The sequence below is a fragment of the Malaclemys terrapin genome, chromosome 14 (assembly GCF_027887155.1).
Source record: "Malaclemys terrapin pileata isolate rMalTer1 chromosome 14, rMalTer1.hap1, whole genome shotgun sequence".
NCBI lineage: Eukaryota > Metazoa > Chordata > Testudines > Emydidae > Malaclemys > Malaclemys terrapin.
This window is the reverse complement of record NC_071518.1, coordinates 13,587,481-13,606,988: the sequence shown is the minus strand read 5'-3', so window position 1 is coordinate 13,606,988 and position 19,508 is coordinate 13,587,481. Positions and strand designations below refer to the sequence as shown.

Here is a 19,508-nt window from a genome sequence, read left to right as displayed (position 1 = left end):
AGAAGTCGTTTAGGAAATTCTGATTTTCAACCAGCTCTAGTTCATTTCCAGGCATGACACAGCCACCTGCACTCCTCTCTTACACATACACATAAATGCCTTTGGTTGCCATGAGTACTAATTTGCCTATTGCAAGTGTAGGTGGAGCTGTGGTAAGTTACAGGGTTGTTTTTCGTCTCTCCACCATACATATATGAAAAGCCAGCATTCTTGGCTCAAAACCTGCAGGATTACTATGAAAAGTTAAAACATGATACTGGAGCCAATCAACCCTTACAAGCTACACCTGAGGGGAATTTTTTCTCAGGGAATTCATAAAAAATTTCTTTTCTCTTGATTAGATGTGACTGTTATGATTTAAACGGGGAGAAGTGTCTTGTACATGGATTCCAGTATAAATGGCAGTGGGGGGCTTACTGTTCCAAAGCCATGACTTTAAATCAGCATAGTTCCTCTGTCAAAGGGGATTATTGCAAAACACTGCACTACTGAACCCACCCCCTCCAACGGTTTCAAGGGGGTCAGGGAGGGAGGGAATGCACTGAGAAAGGGATGGAACTAAAAGAGAGATATACAGAGTTCTGCGCCAAACAGTCACGAAGATTTAAGGACTGGACGACACATGGATTATTAACAAATCTCTTTGCAGCCAAATACGTTTTAAACCACTAGATGCAAAAAGAAACTGCCTCCAGTTTGTGTCTCGTCCATCTATTTAGAGCCTTACAATGACACAAAGAACAAAGATGTCCTGAAAACGGAAGCGCAGACTCGCCTTTCAGAGCAGCCTTTTGGTGGTTGAAGGGAGCTGGCTGGGCTCCAACAAGCAATGGGTGCAGAAAATTAATGAGAAAATTAGGAAAGGGGATGTATAAAAGTCAGCCCCAAGAATAACAATCTTCCCTAACTGCTCTGATTTTAACCCTAGAAAAGTGCAGTTGTGTCAGCTAGAAAGCTGTTGATGCTACTTCACTTAATATTCTTCTGCATATTTAATATTACTGGCCAGATCTTCAGCTGATGTCGGTATAGCATTTATACCAGCTGAGGATCTGTCAGTATCCCTACCAGTAATACGTTAGACAGTAGTTGAACCTTTGACAATTAATTTTAAAAAGAATCTAAGAAGATGCCCTTCTGCTTACAGGTGATGGAAAAGTTGCAACTGCTGATGCTGAGACAGTCCTATTAACTGGACATTAGTGCATCTTAGTTCCATCTGTTCTCCGTGTGTGGCATACAGTAGTTTAGTTTCCTGAAGAATGTAATACTTTGGTCTAATTCTGGTTGTTGGGTTTGGTGTGTAGGTGGCTGCGGGGTGTTGGTGGCCTGTGATATACGGGAGGTTAGACTACATGATCTGGAGGTCCCATCCCCAGAGAATTACACTGTTAAAATTGTTGCTTTGAAAGTTCAATCTCTTTAATGAGTTCACTTATTTGAGGAGGAGGGAAAAATCGATGGTAAATGTCTTGTGATTCCATTGTTTTAGAAAAAGAACAATAGGTCATTAACACTGTGACTAACCCAGGCAGGCATGTTCTCTTGCGTAGAGCAGGATGAAATATATTGTTTTTTAAAAGGAAAATTGGTCTATTTTTAATCAAAATTCATTTCTTTGGACACTTTTTCTGGCTTTTCTGACAGAAATAAAGTGAACATTTTTCACTTGTGGGAAACCAAAAACAACCAAAACAATTTTGGTTTTTGAAAATTAAAAAAAAAAGAAGAAAAGAAAAGAGAAGATTTCAGCCTGCCCTAGTAGGTTTCCAGTATAGATAGGCACATTGTAGTTCTCAATGGGTCCTGTAGCTTTTCTTAATGGTCTGGGTCATGTCCCTAGATCTGCATCCAGACAGGACAGTATATGAGTTGATTTCTCTCCCTCTTCCACATAGGAGAACTTTGTGCTTCCATATCATTGTCCCCCATCTCGGTGGCCCCTGCACAGAACTCTTGACATGGTCTCCTACAATGGTAGCGAGCAGGGAGTGGGCAGACCACCACTGGAGGCTGGCTGAATCACATTGAAAATTAGCCAGAAAATCCTGGGGCCCTTCTGCAATCCTAGCCTCATATGTGATTTGGACAAGTCGCTGTTAGCATGATTGCAATAGAGCACCTGTGGTCCACAACTAATGTGGAGGCATCCCTGTGCAGTGCATACCTGATTTGGGGTGGGTGCCGAGGCCTTTCCTGTTAGACAGGATGACCTGGGGAGATCTCAGGGAGGGAATCTTATTAGAAGCTTCCTCCTATCCTTTTGGGCCCCACACTACAAGAAGGATGTGGAGAAATTGGAAAGAGTCCAGCGGAGGGCAACAAAAATGATTAGGGGTCTGGAGCACATGACTTATGAGGAGAGGCTGAGGGAACTGGGATTGTTTAGTCTCCAGAAGAGAAGAATGAGGGGGGATTTGATAGCAGCCTTCAACTACCTGAAGGGGGGTTCCAAAGAGGATGGAGCTCGGCTGTTCTCAGTGGTGGCAGATGATAGAACAAGGAGCAATGGTCTCAAGTTGCAGTGGGGGAGGTCCAGGTTGGATATCAGGAAAAACTATTTCACTAGGAGGGTGGTGAAACACTGGAATGCGTTACCTAGGGAGGTGGTGGAATCTCCTTCCTTGGAGGTTTTTAAGGCCCGGCTTGACAAAGCCCTGGCTGGGATGATTTAGCTGGGAATTGGTCCCGCTTTGAGCAGGGGGTTGGACTAGATGACCTCTTGAGGTCCCTTCCAACTCTGATATTCTATGATTCTATCACCCTCCCTCCTGATTGCTTTTCCATGGAAAGCAATGATCTGAGCTAATATTTCTATTATAAAAATCCCCATAAACCTTTTCCAAAGAAGCTATCAGCTCTCATACATCATTCTGAGAGGATTAATGAACATTGTCACACCAAAACAAAATTAAATTCATCCTCAGCCACCTGAAGTCATTTAAATGATGCTAAGAGACCATTTTAAATCCTGACAAGCACAGAAATTCCATGTTAAGGCTGAAATATTGGGTGACAGTGGCTTGACTTAATCCTGGAGGATCAGTCCAAATGTTGAGGCTTATCTAAATGTCTTTGCCTCTGTGGGCAAAATTCAGGCATTAAAACTGAGTCACTTTGTGGTTGAATACTTTATCTATGTTCAGCTATAAAAATATGTAATGTATCATTTCATTGCATGAAATATTACATAACTACTATGGGAAAGATAGATCTTATTTTTCATGGTGTGTAAGGGGAAGGATTGTCTTAAGGTTAACCCTCTGGACTGGGACTCAGGAGATCTGGGATCCAAACCCAGCCTCGCCATGTATCTCCTGTGTGACTTTGGGCAAGTCACTCATGCTCTCTGTGCCTCAGTTCCCTATCTGTAAAATGGAAAATTGACTACTTCCTTTGCATGTCTTGTCTATTTAGAATGTAAGCTGTTTGAGACAGACACTGTGTCTAGCACAATGGGAAAGTAGTCTTGGTGGGGGATTCCAGGAGCCACTGCAATATAAATGAATAATGACAAATATCAATACCAACTGAATTTTGTGTCATTCACAATCTGAAATATTCTTCCATGAAGGTCCAGAAGACTGTTTCCTGTACAGTTATTTCTTTATCTGTCCATTGCAACCCATACAGTCTTTTTCATCTCTTTCCGATAGGGAGCAGATAGAGGTACTGAGTGACACTTTTACAGATGTGTTCTTTTTCCCATATGCATCATTTGCCCAAACCACTAGGCTCATTTGTGGTTGTTCAAATCACTTCAATGAGGTTGTCTAGTTCTTTTATGGGAGGTGGTTTTCTAAACTATGTTTCACCATTTTACTTACATTATTTGGCATGAACCATTAGAAACTATTGAAGTATTTTTCCCTTGTGCTTGAATTTGAGACCCGTAGCTGAGGTCTGGTATATAAGCCTTCCTTCTTAAGGAAATACCTTTACTTTTCCAGATAATGCAAAGCCTTCTCCTCCTGTCTACCATTTTTGCATGAAATGGCCCAAAAACATTTTAATTCCCTGTTCCTGCTCCCAACAGTGTATCACACCTACAGATTACAATACCTATACACAAAAAGGAAACTTAAAGACTGAATTGCTATCTGAATTCTGACTGTTTTTGACGCTGTGTTTTTAATTCAGACTCTAACTTAATTTACATGTAGGCTTGGGTTTGGGCTGCTTTTTTTTTTAAAGAGAGATTTAAAATGAATGCACACTATGGTCTGGAGGGACAAAAAATGTATTTTTACTAGTTAGAATTAATCGCATAACTATAAGTGGTGGAAGGAAGCAGCCACAATGGATGGCCATTACTAACGAGTGAAATTGTCTAAACTATTTATTCTGCCATCTTATGTTGCCACTTTTATTTATACCATATTAGTCTTTCAGTTGCATTATTTAAATCAAATTGTTAGCTATTGAGTTGATTAATTTAGCCTTCTGCTTTAGTTTCACTTTTATGGGCTGATGAGCTAAAGTGGCTTGAGGTTAAACAAAAGCAAGTCCAAACATTAAAAAGGCCTGCTGGATCTGACTCTGCAGAAATTCAGCAGACAGATGAAGCAAGACAAAAGTACAGATCTGCCCTATATTCTGTCTGTCAATGGCTATGCTGATGGGAGTCAAGTAATGTTTGGAACCCCAAGTAGTAAAACTTCTGAAAGACGTGAAGGTCCAGGCATGACATCTCAGCATTGACTAACATTCTTCAGCAGTTTTGAAGAATAACAGATTGAGAACCTCTGTGAAGAGTGTCATACATTGTGCAGGAAATCAAGACTGATTTGGCTCTTGTTCACATGAGATTGGCTAGTGAAGTATTCAGGGCATTCTTTCCGGCAGTTATAACTTCTTATTTTCAAATGTCTTTTGATGGAACTGAGACATCCTGTCATGCCAAGAGCTCTTTGCAGTCCGTTTACTGACAGGATAACTCCCTGAATGTTCTAAGTTTATTAATTTCCACTCCTGATAGTCATTACCTCTATTTATGACTCAGCACCTAACTTGCACTCATCTCTAACTCCCTTCTTGTTTTGACTCACTTCTTTGCTTATCTCACTTTGTTTCTCCATCTCTCCTTAGTTATCCTCTCAGACCTTGGCAGTGTTGTGCATTGCTTTCTAAAGTTAAAGACAAAGCTACGTTACTCAATGGTTCATTCACTTTGCTCTTTCAAATCCCCACTTAAAATTCACCTGTGTTGTGAGGCCCACAAAATGCTTAACGATGGCCAGGCAGCTGGTGTACTATGACCAGGGCTTTATTACACAATCATCATTATCTCACTTAGTTTGTGCTCCTCCTGTCTGCTTGGTGCATCCACTCCTTATTTCTCATCATGTAACTGATTGTAACTCTTTGGGTCAGGGACGGTCTTTTCATTGTATGTGTGCAGTGCACTGTAGGGCCCCAGTCACTGATTGTGCGGCACCTATGGGCTATTACAATAGAAATAATAAAGACGGTAATTTATTGTGTTGATGCTTTTGAACAGGATTCACTTTAAAAAGGAAACCAGCAATTTGGCTCCTGTAGCTGTAAAACCACATACAGCAAAATGCTCATCTGCCTCCAGCAACAGTTCATGACTTCCACACACCTCAGGTAGTTGAGTTTGATTAAAACAATCAAGCCATTGATTAACTATCTGTTCAGTTTCAGCAGTGTGATGAAATCTGACTATGGGAAACGCAGGTGTTCCTCTTTCAAAAACCGCCATTCTGCTTTGTAAAGTGCGCCTTGGAGCAACTAACTCATTGAAAATTGCCAAGCTTAAACCAAATATCAGCATGAGGGTTCAGCAATTCTGTATATTGATATATGTTAATGTGGGGTTTATCCATCAGCATAACAAAACACATTTATGCAATATTGTCTTTTTTCCAATGTTTGGCTCCAGCACTGTTATTCTTTGGCAGCTGTCAGTCTATTTTAATTCCAAATGGCTGTCCCAGAGTAGAGCACAATTCAGCATCCTAATTTTTGTGGAAATAAATAACTGAAATCAGTGGCTCCTAAACTGTGCTCAATGGAGCAGTTGGTGGTGGTTATTCAAGAGATGGTTGGTCACGTTATTCTAACTGTCCTTTATTTTCACCTCCTGACCTAAACAATATTAAAAGATAGTAACAGCACATTAAATATCATCCTAACATAAATGTTCCATGTAAGCAAGTGTTGACAGGGATGTCATATGATGGTGAATAGGCAAGGGCGTGGCCTATGCAGTTGGGTGGGGAAAGAGGTCCATGGGACAGTCGATTCAGATAGAGTCCACCCTAAGAAATGGTTTGGAACCCCCTGATTAGGGTAATTTATAGTAACAAAAATAATGCAAACAGCATCTCCATCAGCCTACAAGTTATTGTCATGGGAAAGGCTTGGTGGGCCTTAGTTTCTTATTCCCCCTGAGGTGTTATCAAAGTATAAGTAATGAGAAAAAGCTAAAATAGGAAAGCTCCCTGAGCAAACCGCAGTCTCTTCCGAAGTGCAGTGTGCATCTGAAACAAATCCTGTACATAGTGCTCAGCCCGAATAGCTGAGCGGTGAACTAGGGGACTCAGAGCTTTGGAACATCTCGGAAGCGTTCAGTGGTAGCTATTAGATGGCAGTAGCCCCAACAGCTATTGGAGGTATAGACAGCAGATCTGTTGGCCCATCTCCTAACACTTGGGCCTGTTGGGGTGCAAAGGGAGATACTGGTGACCATCGCTTTTTGGTGAGAAGGGACTGACACCCACTATCCTCCCCCAGCCTTGCAGATAAACACACACACTGGAGCATCATAACGTTCTATTGAATACAGAGTCCTCTATGGTGATGAAGGGAGAGTCACTATATTCAACTTCATCTTTCATCAAAGTGTGCAATTGTACCTCAGTGACCTATTTTATTTCTGTGCATGTAAACTGAGCACACGCAGGTGCTACTTCTGTCCCAACAACTGGAAGTTCCTACTGAAAAATATTAAGATGCTCTACAGGCAAGTAAAGTAAGATAATGGGAGATTTTTCTTTATAGCAAATGCAGTTTCTTACCCAGTGCAACTGCTAACTGATGAAAAAGCAAATAGTCCAAGGAGAACAAATGAACCAAACATGACCTCCTGAACACACGAGGTTTTTTTGTGATTGTCCTGCCATCATTCTAATAAAACCATGAAGGTGTATCAGTTCAGGCTCTTTTAATGTCTGAAATCTAAACTCCATTCATTGCACAATAGTAATGCAAACAAGCTGCACCTTTTACCCTACATAGTCAAATTGGCAGAAACATTGTACTCACTCTGTTGAGTAAACTATGGTACATTTCAAATGGATCAACCAGAAAGGTGAACGTCCTTCCAATTTCAAGTGGAATTTAATATCTGGCCTAATTCCTGAAAGTTATGCATCAATCCTGCTGCACTGAATTCCCACTATCATGTCCTAGTTGCAACTCTCTTAATTTCATCTCAGAATCTCAGTGTAATCCATAGTCACTACACAGTGGACAAATTGGAGAGAGTCCAGCGGTGGGCAATGAAAATGATTAGGGGGCTGGGGCACCTGACTTGAGAGAGCCTGAGGGAACTGGTCTTATTTAGTCTGCAGAAGAGAAGAATGAGGGGGGAGTTGATAGCTGCTTTCAGCTACCCGAAGGGGGGTTTCAAAGAGGATGGAGCTCGGCTCACCACTTCTCAATGGTGGCAGATGACAGAACAAGGAGCAATGGTCTCAAGCAGTAGAGGGGGAGGTCTAGGTTGGATATTAGGAAACACTATTTCACTAGGAGGGTGGTGAAGCACTGGAGTGGGTCACATAGGGAGGTGGTGGAATCTCCATCCTTAGAGGTTTTTAAGGCCCGGCTTCACAAAGCCCTGGCTGGAATGATTTAGTTGGGGTTGCTCCTGATTTGAGCAGGGGTTGGACTAGATGACCTCCTGAGGTCTCTTCCAACCCTCATCTTCCATGATTCTATGATATTGGCAGCTGACTTCTAGATTCTCGCTTGTCCTGGATATAAGTAAAGGGTAAAAAAATCCAGCCATTCTCCCATGACTCTCTTGTATGGTACTTAGACGTACACTCTATCTTAATATGTCTGTAACATAATATGAAACCCTGTCTCTCTTTATGGTACCGTACTATACCTATATGTAAATTTATGTACATGCTAATTACTTGCAGGATCAGGTCCTCAGAATTAATGGAATGCTTTATCTGGCATCATGGGGGGGTGGGAGGAGGGACTGTTTCTAGCCCTCATTTTGGCAAAGGAAAGCCTGAAAATATGACTCAAATGTTACTGATACAGTAATGTCCACCTGACTTTGCAAAGCCTGAAACTATACCTCTGAGAGGAGTGACCTGTGCCCCATTCATCATAATGAGTTGTTAACACTCAAACCCACTGCTATGGGAATCCCTCACAAACATCATCCTGACTCAGGAGACTTGGACAAGGGCCCTTTCTCCAGCCACCCCATCAGGGCTCTGCTAGAGTGGTGTTGGGAATCTCTCTCAACCCCCCCCCCGCCCCAGTCTTGGATAAAAGGGGCTGGAGATAGGGAGCAATGCTGTGTGGAATGGGAAGGGCCCAGCCAGCAGTGGTCGTTCCCCCTACATCCGCCCAGTAGACAGTTCTTGTAAGGGTGGGCCTTTCTTCTACCACAGCATGAGGCGGGTCAACAGCACAGGGGTGGGACTATGACGTTAGGGAGGGGCCATAGGTCTTGTCAGCCTAGGATACTGTATTTGTCTTAATCTAGAACAATCTGGGATTATTTGCATTAGTATAGATAAACACATACACCATTTACATTACTCTGCATCTATTTATAGCCTCCATATTTTATTCAAGAATTGTACAATTCCAAATATAGTGAAACAGTTAGAGTACTTTATTATAAAACTTATAAAATAATTAAATATTACACTTATATTTTTGCTTTTTTTACACCATAATCCATACTTTCTGACACTATCATTTTCTCTTCTGAACTGTTGTCACTTACTTAAGGAAGTAAGTGATGAAATATAAAGGAAAAGCTATGCATTAATAAATTAATTATTTTACATCAAATAATAAAAGGACACAATTATAAAAACAAAACAAAAACCCTTGCAGTTTTCCAAGAAAAAAAAGTTATAATTATACAAAGTCCAATATCAAGACAGAGCCTAGCTGATTGAGATATGTTTCCAATCAACATTTCTTAAAGTATCAGAGAATACATGTTTTTCATTTAAATTGTTGCAAAAGGAACTGCTAATTTTAACTGACCACTGTCTGGCATTAGTGCTGAGATGGCTAATCCTAGTTTGAAATGATACTTTAAAAAGCAGGAAAATTGAGCTACATTCATCAAAAGAAGTTGTGGGACTGGGTGGAATTAGATAAATATGTCCCTTATAGCCACTCCCCAGAAAATTACAGTAGGACACAGCCCTGTTTCAGTTACAATGGTTTTGGCAAACAGATTGGGTGTTTTTTCCAATGCAGAAACATTTTAAATGGTACCATTTGATATATGATATCTATTGACTGCTGGATACTGAATGACTACAAATATCATTGCAAGTGCTATAAAATGTTTAAGGAGCCTGACCTAAAAAAGTGTATTTTGAAGATTATCAAAATGTCTAAAAATATGATTGAATTTGATTTTTCTGATTAGATTACTATTTTTTCCAATTGATGATATTTCATGTATCAAGAGTTAACATTCTGAGAAGTGTGTGTGATGTCTGTTCTTTGAACAGACTATCCTATTCCTGCTATTTCTCTTTTGCTAACTGATGAACCAAAATTTGCAGAGAAAGTTGAGATAAAAATAAGTTATTCTTCAGCATATTGGCATTTAAACAATTTAGTTTCTGAAAAACATATTTTGAAGTTTTATTATTTAAAAAAATCAAGTTTAAACCATAAAATAACTTACCTAACGTGCTTAGAATGTTGAAAACAATATAACCATTGAGCTCAATAAATCTTTGAGTTAGTCAAAATGTGAAATTCTATTTTACTTGTATTACACAGCAATACTAAAAGTTCCACATATTCTACTGGCTGAATATTTCTAGGAATACATTTCAAGTTGCTAGTTAACCACCTCTGAGTTTCTACACTAAGCAGAAAGTGTAATTTTTCAAAACAATAAAAACATTAGCATGATGCCAAACTTGCTTTTCCAGCAGCAAGTGTAATACAGAAGCACCATTTACTTTAGTAGTGCACTATTTACTTATTGTAATCACAACACCTGTGATGCGTGACACTTTGCATGCTCCGAGCAACAGCCATATGGACCTCTCTCTCATGAGAACGGTAGTAAACCTCCTCCTTACTTTGAACGGACATTATCATAACAAATACTGAAAAGAAGCAATGGTGATAGACTGAGATATATTCTACTGCCACACTGTAACCTCCGGCATGGAATTCTCAATCTCTTTTGCTCACATTCTGAAAAATTATCCAGATGAGCATTGCTTACCTTATTTTCTTCCTTATCACATATGACAGTGCAAAATGACATATTTAAAGAGTGATGGGAAGAAATGACCCTTGCTTGGGAGTGTTCAAATGATCCAAACTACTCTGTACTTTAGGGAGGTCAGCAAAAAAACAGTCCTGGATCACCATTTATCTAACAATTACTGTACCTCAGATAGTCCGCTAGAAAGTTACTCTGCCGTACGTCTCTCTTCCATCAGTGGCTTATGTGGCACTAGGTCCTGCCTTAAAGTCAATTGAATTTCAATGTAAACCCTTGCAGGGTTGCAATAAAATATTGCAATCAGTTCTTCCTTGTGCATGATTTACAGCACTGCTTGCCATAAAATTTGTGGTTGCAGACACCATGCTGGGGAACCAGATGACACCAAGGGAAGAAATCCAGACAAGAGGGATCATCTGAAAGAGGGAAATCCAATCAACATGTTTAGCGTGTATTTCAGCAATTCTGCAAATTAGGCAGTACTTCAATTTATTGATTTGTACACACTTGCCGATGATATAAACACGAGGGATGATTCCAGTTAAAGAAGAATGAGGCCTTGTACACTCTTCTTTTTTAGTACACCTCTATCTCAATCTAACGCTGTCCTCAGGAGCCAAAAAATCTTACCGCATTATAGGTGAAACCGTGTTATATTGAACTTGCTTTGATCCTGCAGTGCGCAGCCCCGCCCCCCCAGAGCACTGCTTTACCGCGTTATATTCGTGTTATATCGGGTCGCGTTATATCAGGGTAGAGGTGTATCACTTTCTTTTTAATTTATTAGCTCTACTTTTGATGTAATACACTGGCATTATGAGAGGTAAATGAAATAGTTTATAACACAACACTTTAAAAATATCCTAGGGTGACATTCTTGGCCCACTGTAGTCAATGAGAGTTTCACCATTGGCTTTACTGAAGCCAAGATTTCATCCCTTATCACTATATTATTTTACAGATTATAACCACTGCAATAAAACCAACTATTTACACAAATGGGTCCACCTCTAAGCCCTATGCTAATGAATATTACTCTACCCTTTCTTTGATCTGCAGAGAAAATAGTTCAGGATCTGAGAGTGTGTGTATGTACATACTCTACAGAAATAAATCTAAATGTTCAGACAACAAGCTCTGTATGTGTGTGCACAAAACTCCTTGTGTACCTATGTGTACCCACATTTTACGGGTGTGCGGAGGAGGGTTCAGTTTCAATTATCTAAGCCTAAGTGCACAGAAGGGTTAAAATTTGCATCCACAAAGCAAAATCTATGGTAAGGTCCCTACTTTTGAGACCCCACGTTTGCATCTTCAAATGGGGAGATATCTAAATTCTGTCATTTATATTCATGTTTCATTCATTAAAATCTGAACAGGGGCCCCAATATAATAATCAAGCTCTTTATCAGATTATATGACACGGTAATTTAGGGTGGGATTTTTCAAAAATGCTTAACATTGGCCTTCCTCTGCTCCCACTTCAGTGGTGACATTCTCATTGACTTTAATGGGAGCAGAGTTAGGCCAATTTTGTGTGTGTCTGAAAATCCCATCTTTAATTTAAAAAAAAAAACCAGACACTAAAATGCAGATGAATTTTTTGCTTCATTTATTTCTGTATATGATTCACACACATACAGCCCAGTTGGTTAAAAATATTTCATGGCCATCCCATTCTATGTGTTTGCAGTCACTGCTTTATGCTTCTTTTAAAGTACACAGTGATGATTCATATGGATGATTTATAAACGAATTCAAAACGTATGAGAAGCATGAAGACTTTTAAGTGAGGTTTAGAAAAATTTATAGCTAAACTGAAGTCTTAAATGAGCATGGGAAAACATTCCATTCTGCCTTCACAACTACTGTACACATGGTCAGTAAAGGGAATTTACAAGGATTCTTACTCAAAAAATCTAGCTACTGTTGCCTGTGTTCTCAGATCAGCTACTAAAGGGGTGGCACAGAGAAAATGATCTCACTCTCAGACCATACAGACTCCCTCATATCTGTAACACCAGAGTTACACAGCCACACACCCCTCTGTTTTATTAGTTGCCACTTCCCTGTGTTGTCTTCTTTTTAAAGAAGGGTTAAGTGTTTTGTTTTGAAACCCCCTCAAAAGATGGCATGCAAAAGGCACATAATCTGACATGAGACGTCACTGTCTAATAAAATGCTTTCCCCCCCAATAACACATTGCAAGCAACGTCACATAGTAACAGACTGGTGCTGGACAAACTGCACTCTGGGAAGTAGGTGGCACATGCCTTGCTGCAGCATTTCCCCACTAGAGACCAGCATTCAAATTCCAATTTGAATGTCAAGTAGGAAGGAGATGGTCCCAGCTTTGCATCTTTTGGCCCATTATCCACCATACCAAGACAAAACCACCACACGGTTTACCAAGTCTGACAGTGAATGCTCAAGAGAGGACTATGACTTGAGGGGGAAGGGCATTGCAAGTGATGACTGAGGGGCATATGCAGAATTATGACTGGAAAGTTCTCACAGCACATTCTCCAACCCAGTCAGGCTCCTAGGTCACTTAGGGTAAATTTTAAAAAGTGATTGAGTCTCATTTTCAAAAGTGACCTAGGCACATGGGAGCATTCACAGTCAATGGAACATAACAGAACCCATGGCACGTAAGTCCCTTTTGAAGATGGGATTTAGGCACTTGAAAAGAAGTGCTTTTAGGACCTAATCCAGAGACTGCTGAAGTCAACGGAAAGACTCCCATTGATTCCAGTTAGTATGGTCCCTCATTTTCATGAATGTCAATTTCTTTAAAAAAATGCAGTTTTCCTTTTAAGATGCTCCAAGTATCTTGGATTTACTGGCTACATGTTACAGTACCTGTTGCTGTCTCTGGTACAGTGATGAAAATGAGAAAAAATTGCTAGAGGGGAGATCCAAGTTGTCTAGGAGAGCATGATAACACTCCCTGAAACGTTTATTTCTTCTCCACGATCTCTCCCTAATGGCTCACAGAGCTGGAGCTGGAGCTGTGCGGCTGTTAATTGAGAGTGATTTGCTTCCATGTGATTGCAGCACAGCTGGCTCCTTCTCCATGCGTGGGTTTGGATGGAGAGTTAGAGAGCAGTGGAGAGATAATTGATCTCCAGAGTCTGAAGAACCAGTTACAAAACAGGGGAAAGAGCTTCTACAGCTGTGGGGAGGGAGAGAAAGTGGCCAAGACCAAAATGAATAACAGATACCAGCCCAGACATGAAATATGGCTGGGGGAGGCATGTTGGGGGGTGACGGGTTTGCTATACCATGACAGAAAGTGATTTAATAAATTCACAAAACAAATTCTGAAGCACAGCAGAACTTCCCAGAAGATTTGGAACTAACTTCTGAGTCTTTAGAACTGTTTAGTCACTTTTCAAACTCGGTCAGTTATTTATTTATCCCTTTTAGGCCTGATTCATCCATTTCTCCAACCCAGGCTAGTTGCAGCTGACTGATGAATCCTGAGGATGTACTTTGCACACCCCGCAAATACAACAGTATTGATATTATTTCTGTAACTGTCTTGCTTCTTGGGCTCATGCAATATTATGTTTCCCAAAGGCCTGGTGGCTGACATAGCAATGTGTTTTACAGATTTTCCACACACAGTGAAGCTTCAGGAGTCAATATGGATGAGAGAGAATATTGTCTGATGGTTAGAGCAGGAGATAGGGAGTAAGGATGCCTGTGTTCTTGTGCAAGTGCTGCTATGATCTTGCTCTAGGACATGAAGAAAGTCAACTATGACCTGGCTCTGGCTTTTGTTTTTTTTAACCAGGACACCCACCTCTATTTTCAGCTCCTATCTGTAAAATGGGTATAATAATGCTAAAATTCCTTACCAGGGGTCTTTTGAGAATTGTTTGTAAAGTACTTTGGGATGCTGGGATGAATAGCACTGTAAGCTGGGCCTACAATGCATAACTGGGCCATAAGTGACAGCTACAGGAAAAACTTCAGGGTTGTACATATTGAGTCTTACTTTTGTTATTATGCATCATGGCTTGGGAGCCAAAGAGAGACAAATGAAAGAAAATTGAAGCTATGAGGGGCCTCTGCTCAGCAGCAGCAAGAACAATTTGCCGCTGCTCTATAGAAAAGTCACTATTTTAACTTTATGCCAATGTCTCTATGGGATGCTCCCATCAACAGAATGCACTGTAAGAGGGTGGAAGTTAAGGTAATGCACAGAGCAGCCCGATCGTTACTTAACCAGAAACGGAGAAACAACTCAAACCTGAACTGCAAAAAAAAAAAAAAAGTACATATCCTTTATTATTCCTGCTTTTAAAAATATCTGTCCCCTCTTGAACATATCAGACCTAGAAGTTAGCCCCTTATGTCTGTTTGTGAAAAGAGAGGTGATGCACTTCCAAATTTAATATATTGCAGAGCGCAATGGTGATACTGAAAAATGTGGGATTTACACAGGAAGAATAACCCCCCCACACCTATTCCTGGCAAAGGTGATGTTTGTCAGGCTATACCAGGGATTGGCAACGTTCGGCACGCGGCTCGCCAGAGTAAGCACCCTGGCGGGCCGGGCCAGTTTATTTACCTGCTTACGCGGCAGGTTCGGCCGATCGCAGCCCCCACTCGCCGCGGTTCGCCGTCCCGGGCCAATGGGGGCGGCGAGAAGCGGTGTGGCGAGGGATGGGCTGGCCGCGGCTTCCCGCCGCCCCCATTGGCCCGGGACGGCGAACCGCGGCGAGTGGGGGCTGCGATCGGCCGAACCTGCCGCGTAAGCAGGTAAATAAACTGGCCAGGCCTCCCAGGGTGCTTACCCTGGTGAGCCGCATGCCAAACGTTGCCGACCCCTGGGCTATACAATTCCAAGCAATCAAACCCACCATTGAATGTAATTTACAACTCAGAGTTTGGTGTTTTACCTTTTTTCTCTGGAGCTGGGCAGAAGTTAGTATTGCAGGCTCTCGACACTGCTGGTTTCTGATGTGGCAGACACCCAGTTGCTGGTTGCCCCTGCCGGAGGCACTGCACGCTCCGGATTTGCACTCCCCCACCACATGTTACTGTACACTGCAGAAAAGGAAAGATGAGACGCCACATTCTATAACACAGATGGTCTTCCAAGGCCCTCGAAAGTCAATGGAAAGACTGTCCAGGGCTTTGGATGAGGCCTACAAATTGTAAAGAGCCTAAGGGCCAAATTTTCAAAAGAGCTCAGCACCCACAGAGCCAGATTTTCAAGTGAGCTCAGCTCCCATTGAGCCACTAAAGCAAATGCCAGATTTTCAAAAGAGCCCAGTATCCAACTTGCACTGAACACCTCTGAAAATCTGGTTACTTATTTAGGGTCCTAAATGGGAGATGAGATTTTTAGAAAATCTAGCCCCAATTTTGTGTGCTGATCTATTTTGAAACTTGATTCTCTGGGCCGAGTTATGCTGTCCCAACGCAGGTAAAATTCCCAGTGAAGCCATAATTGTGGAACTATCTGGGGAAAAAACAAGTATTTTCAAGAAGATCTCTGAAGTATTATGAAGTGAGTGAGTCTTTCACTTGCATGTGCTTCATGAAAAGATGTGATGGGTATCATCTGATTACAACTGTCAGGTATACATTGTTGCAAGTATACAACAAGTATACAATGTTAAACAAATATGTGTCTCATAGATGTGACTCATAAAGTAGATAACTTTCAGAAATACAGAAGCTTGTTTGCAAGAATGTAGAAACAAATACAGGCTGATCCAGTAATTAATCATAGTATTTAAGGAATGCAGACAATCTGTGCAGATGCTCTAATACATTGAGAATATAGATATAGTTCATCTACAGTGCACTTTCAAGAAGAATGGGAAGACGGAATTTGGAAATGGCATAGAATGTAGTGTAGCTGCAGCACATATAAGAACTTAAGAATGGCCATACTGGGTCAGACCAAAGGTCCATCTAGCCCAGTATCCTGTCTTCCAACAGTGACCAATGCCAGATACTTTACAGGGAATGAACAGAATGGGTAATCATCAAGTGATCCATCCCCTATAGCCCATTCCCAGCTTTTGGCGAACAGAGGCTAGGGACACCACAAGTAACAGGTGAGATTCTTTAATTTTAGCATAAAGGAACTAGCTCCACTAAAATGCAGGAATATGGAACCAGCTACATCATACCAAAATATCGGCATGGTCCAAGATTTGCCAGAAGCTAAGACTGGATAACAGGATGGATCACTTGATAATTGCCCTGTTCTTTTCATTCCCTCTGAAGCATCTGATGCCACCACTGTTGAAAGACAGGATACTGGGCTAGATGGACCATTAGTCTGACCCAGCATGGCCATTCTTATGTTCTTATGACTATATGCAGAAGACACCTGTGGGCTATCAACATTAAGATGCAACAGTCCCATTATGGCCGATTATACTATGTTCTAGCCCTCTCTTTGGAATGGCTGCACAACTCTGCATGGTCTGCTTGTGCAGTTTCCCTGGGCATTACCCATGATTCAGAAGGTGTTTCACCAAACACCCATGCTGCCTGCGAACTAGTTTCATCATGCCCCAGTGGACTCTTTGGACTGACTGCCCTACATACCAGCCATACCCACCCACTGGTTACATCATGCCCTATTACCATGTTAACCGAATGGGGCTGCATGGATGTAATGGAGAACAGAATTTGGCCTGATATTTCTAACTCTGACATTAGCTAACTACAATGTGTGGTTGTGTTCAAAGAGGACTGAACTGGGAGGGTTATTGGTCTGGTCATTAAGGGTATATTCACCCACATGGTGAATGTGAGGTTCTCCATTCCACAGTGACCAATAGTGGGAGAACAATGTTAGATCTACCACACAGAAGGGACTGTACACTCCCTACTGACTCCATGAATGCCAGAAGAGAAAGTGGCATTGGGAATGGAGAGCACTGATGTGGGAGGGAAAGGAGTAACCTTCTCCAAATAACCCAGGCTGACTTTTTTTTCTCATACCTGCTGCCAGGGTGAGGAGTACCATCCGGACACCATGCGGTATAACCTCTGCAATGGACAAACTCCTCTGTTACATGCTTCTTCTAGTTCTATGTTTAGTTTCTTTATGTTCCGACATCTTCGCTGAGGGAAAGTGATCCATTTTCCATGAATGCTTTTCTCGCTGCACTTCATTTCCCGCTTTTTAATACCTGGGCCACAGGAGGCTGAGCACTAAAAAAAAATGAAGTGGGTGCTTTTAAAATAATACATTGCCGTAAATTAATATCAGTTCCAATAAAGCCTGGACAAACTTTTGTGGAATATGAATGCATTGTGGAAAATAAAAGCATAAAGATTATGGGAAAATGTTTCTATAGTAGTATGAATTCTACCATCTTGGAAACCACTGTGAAGCCAGTGGGAGTCTGGCATAAAAACTGACAGCAGGAAACAGCCAAGTGTTTTGAGAGATGAAGACGTAAATTTTCAAAATTGACTTTGAGTGCCTCAATCTTTAGACGCCCAATGAAAACACCTTAAAGGGAAGGAAGGTGCCCTAACACGTTCTGAAGATCAGGCCTCTCCAGATGTTTTAAGCAGGGCATCTAAAAAGTAAGGTGCTACAAATTACTAGTCATTTTTTAAAATGTAGACAATATTAGTTACAGGCAAAGCTCTTATAAATGATCCAGAGTTTGTATTTTCATCAGATCATGACCCTTACTGAATCCAGAGCACTTTTTTTCTCTCATATGCTCTGTGCATGCTAGTGTTTCAGTACTCTTTTATGAGCTCTGCAGAGAGCAAGACGGTCATTCAGATTGTGGTACTGTACCTCACTCCAAGAAGAAACCACCCACTGGAGCCGATCGTTTTTGGGACATCGTCCTAGTACACAGGTCTGTTGGGATTCTGGCTTGGGATCTCTGCTGCACATACTTTCTGGTAAGATTTTCAGCTTGGAAGAGCTGGTGCTTTTGCAGTGGACATCCCGTTTCTTAATGCCTCTCCCACAGGTCTTGGAACACTTTGGCAGAAAGAAATATTCATTTGCGTTTGGGGCACTTAAAATTGACATTTTTGTATTTACAGCAGAACACAGAAGCCATAATGAATCTTATCTGTAGCCACTGCTGTTAACTTAAACCTGTAATTCTGTTATGGAAAATGTAATGTAATAAACATACTTCTGTGGCACTTTTCATTTTTCAAACCTGGAGTTAAACATTTTATTGTGTAGCCTTAACTAACCCTCACAGCTCTCCAGTAAGGAAGATAAGCATTCTCTGTCCTATACATGGGGAACTGAAGCACAGAAAGAGATTCTCTCAGCCCTTGGCAACACAAAGGAGCTGAAAACTGGCCCTAACTACCTATCTGAGAATCCCCCCAGTGAAAGGAGCTCTCAACAAGTGTAAAGCTACACTAGCGGGTTCCTATGTTACCCGAACTCACCCTGGCATAGAGGATGGGAGGAGGTAGATGGCAGCTGTACTCTTCCAATTCTCAATTAGTGTTTGGGCCCTTGAGGGCCACAGCCAGCTGCTCCAATTTATGCTAGGGCCAGCACTAGCCAAAGCCACAAAGCAAGTTATTTTGCAAAGCCATGACTGGAACTTGGGACATTTTGGCTGTGGTTAGAAAACATTATAAATATTGAGTTATTCTTATTTTTTTGTTTATTACTATGTTGATTTAAAATCTAAAATATGCTTTTTGTGGCTGAAACAAAATGGACCAACTGAATATATGCTAGAGCAGAAATTGCAGAATTGTGAAAGCCCTGAGATAACTGCAGATTTCCTACCATCCTGTACTTGTTTTGTTTGTTACTTTTTTACCAGAGTTCATTGGGTTAGTAATATACATGTAAAAGCCTGTGGACTGTGCTACCAAAGTGCATATTAGACTATGGACATTTTAAAAACATTCTAACCAAACTTAGTGCGCAAAAACCTGTGCTCGCTGAAAAGCTTGGATTTATGGTCTTCCCATAAACTGAACTGCGTTCTCCCTAGCTGTCTGTGAAGAGATTTGACATTGTGAGGGATACACCTTTATT

At 41.2% G+C, this 19,508-nt stretch overlaps 1 protein-coding gene across 2 annotated transcripts in view; it reads right to left on the bottom strand.

Annotated features, from left to right (window-relative positions):
• Window positions 1-8,864: 8,864 nt before the first annotated feature.
• ADAMTS18 (ADAM metallopeptidase with thrombospondin type 1 motif 18) overlaps window positions 8,865-19,508 on the bottom strand; it is a 107,159-nt gene continuing 96,515 nt past the window's right edge. For both annotated transcript variants that reach the window (XM_054048559.1, XM_054048560.1), the window contains 4 exons: window positions 18,282-18,473; window positions 17,465-17,677; window positions 15,397-15,544; window positions 8,865-10,902 (listed from right to left, as the gene is read on the bottom strand). In XM_054048559.1, the coding sequence (XP_053904534.1) occupies window positions 10,787-10,902; window positions 15,397-15,544; window positions 17,465-17,677; window positions 18,282-18,473 (669 nt within the window). In that variant the 3' untranslated portion in view covers window positions 8,865-10,786. The remainder of the gene's footprint in view (window positions 10,903-15,396; window positions 15,545-17,464; window positions 17,678-18,281; window positions 18,474-19,508) is intronic.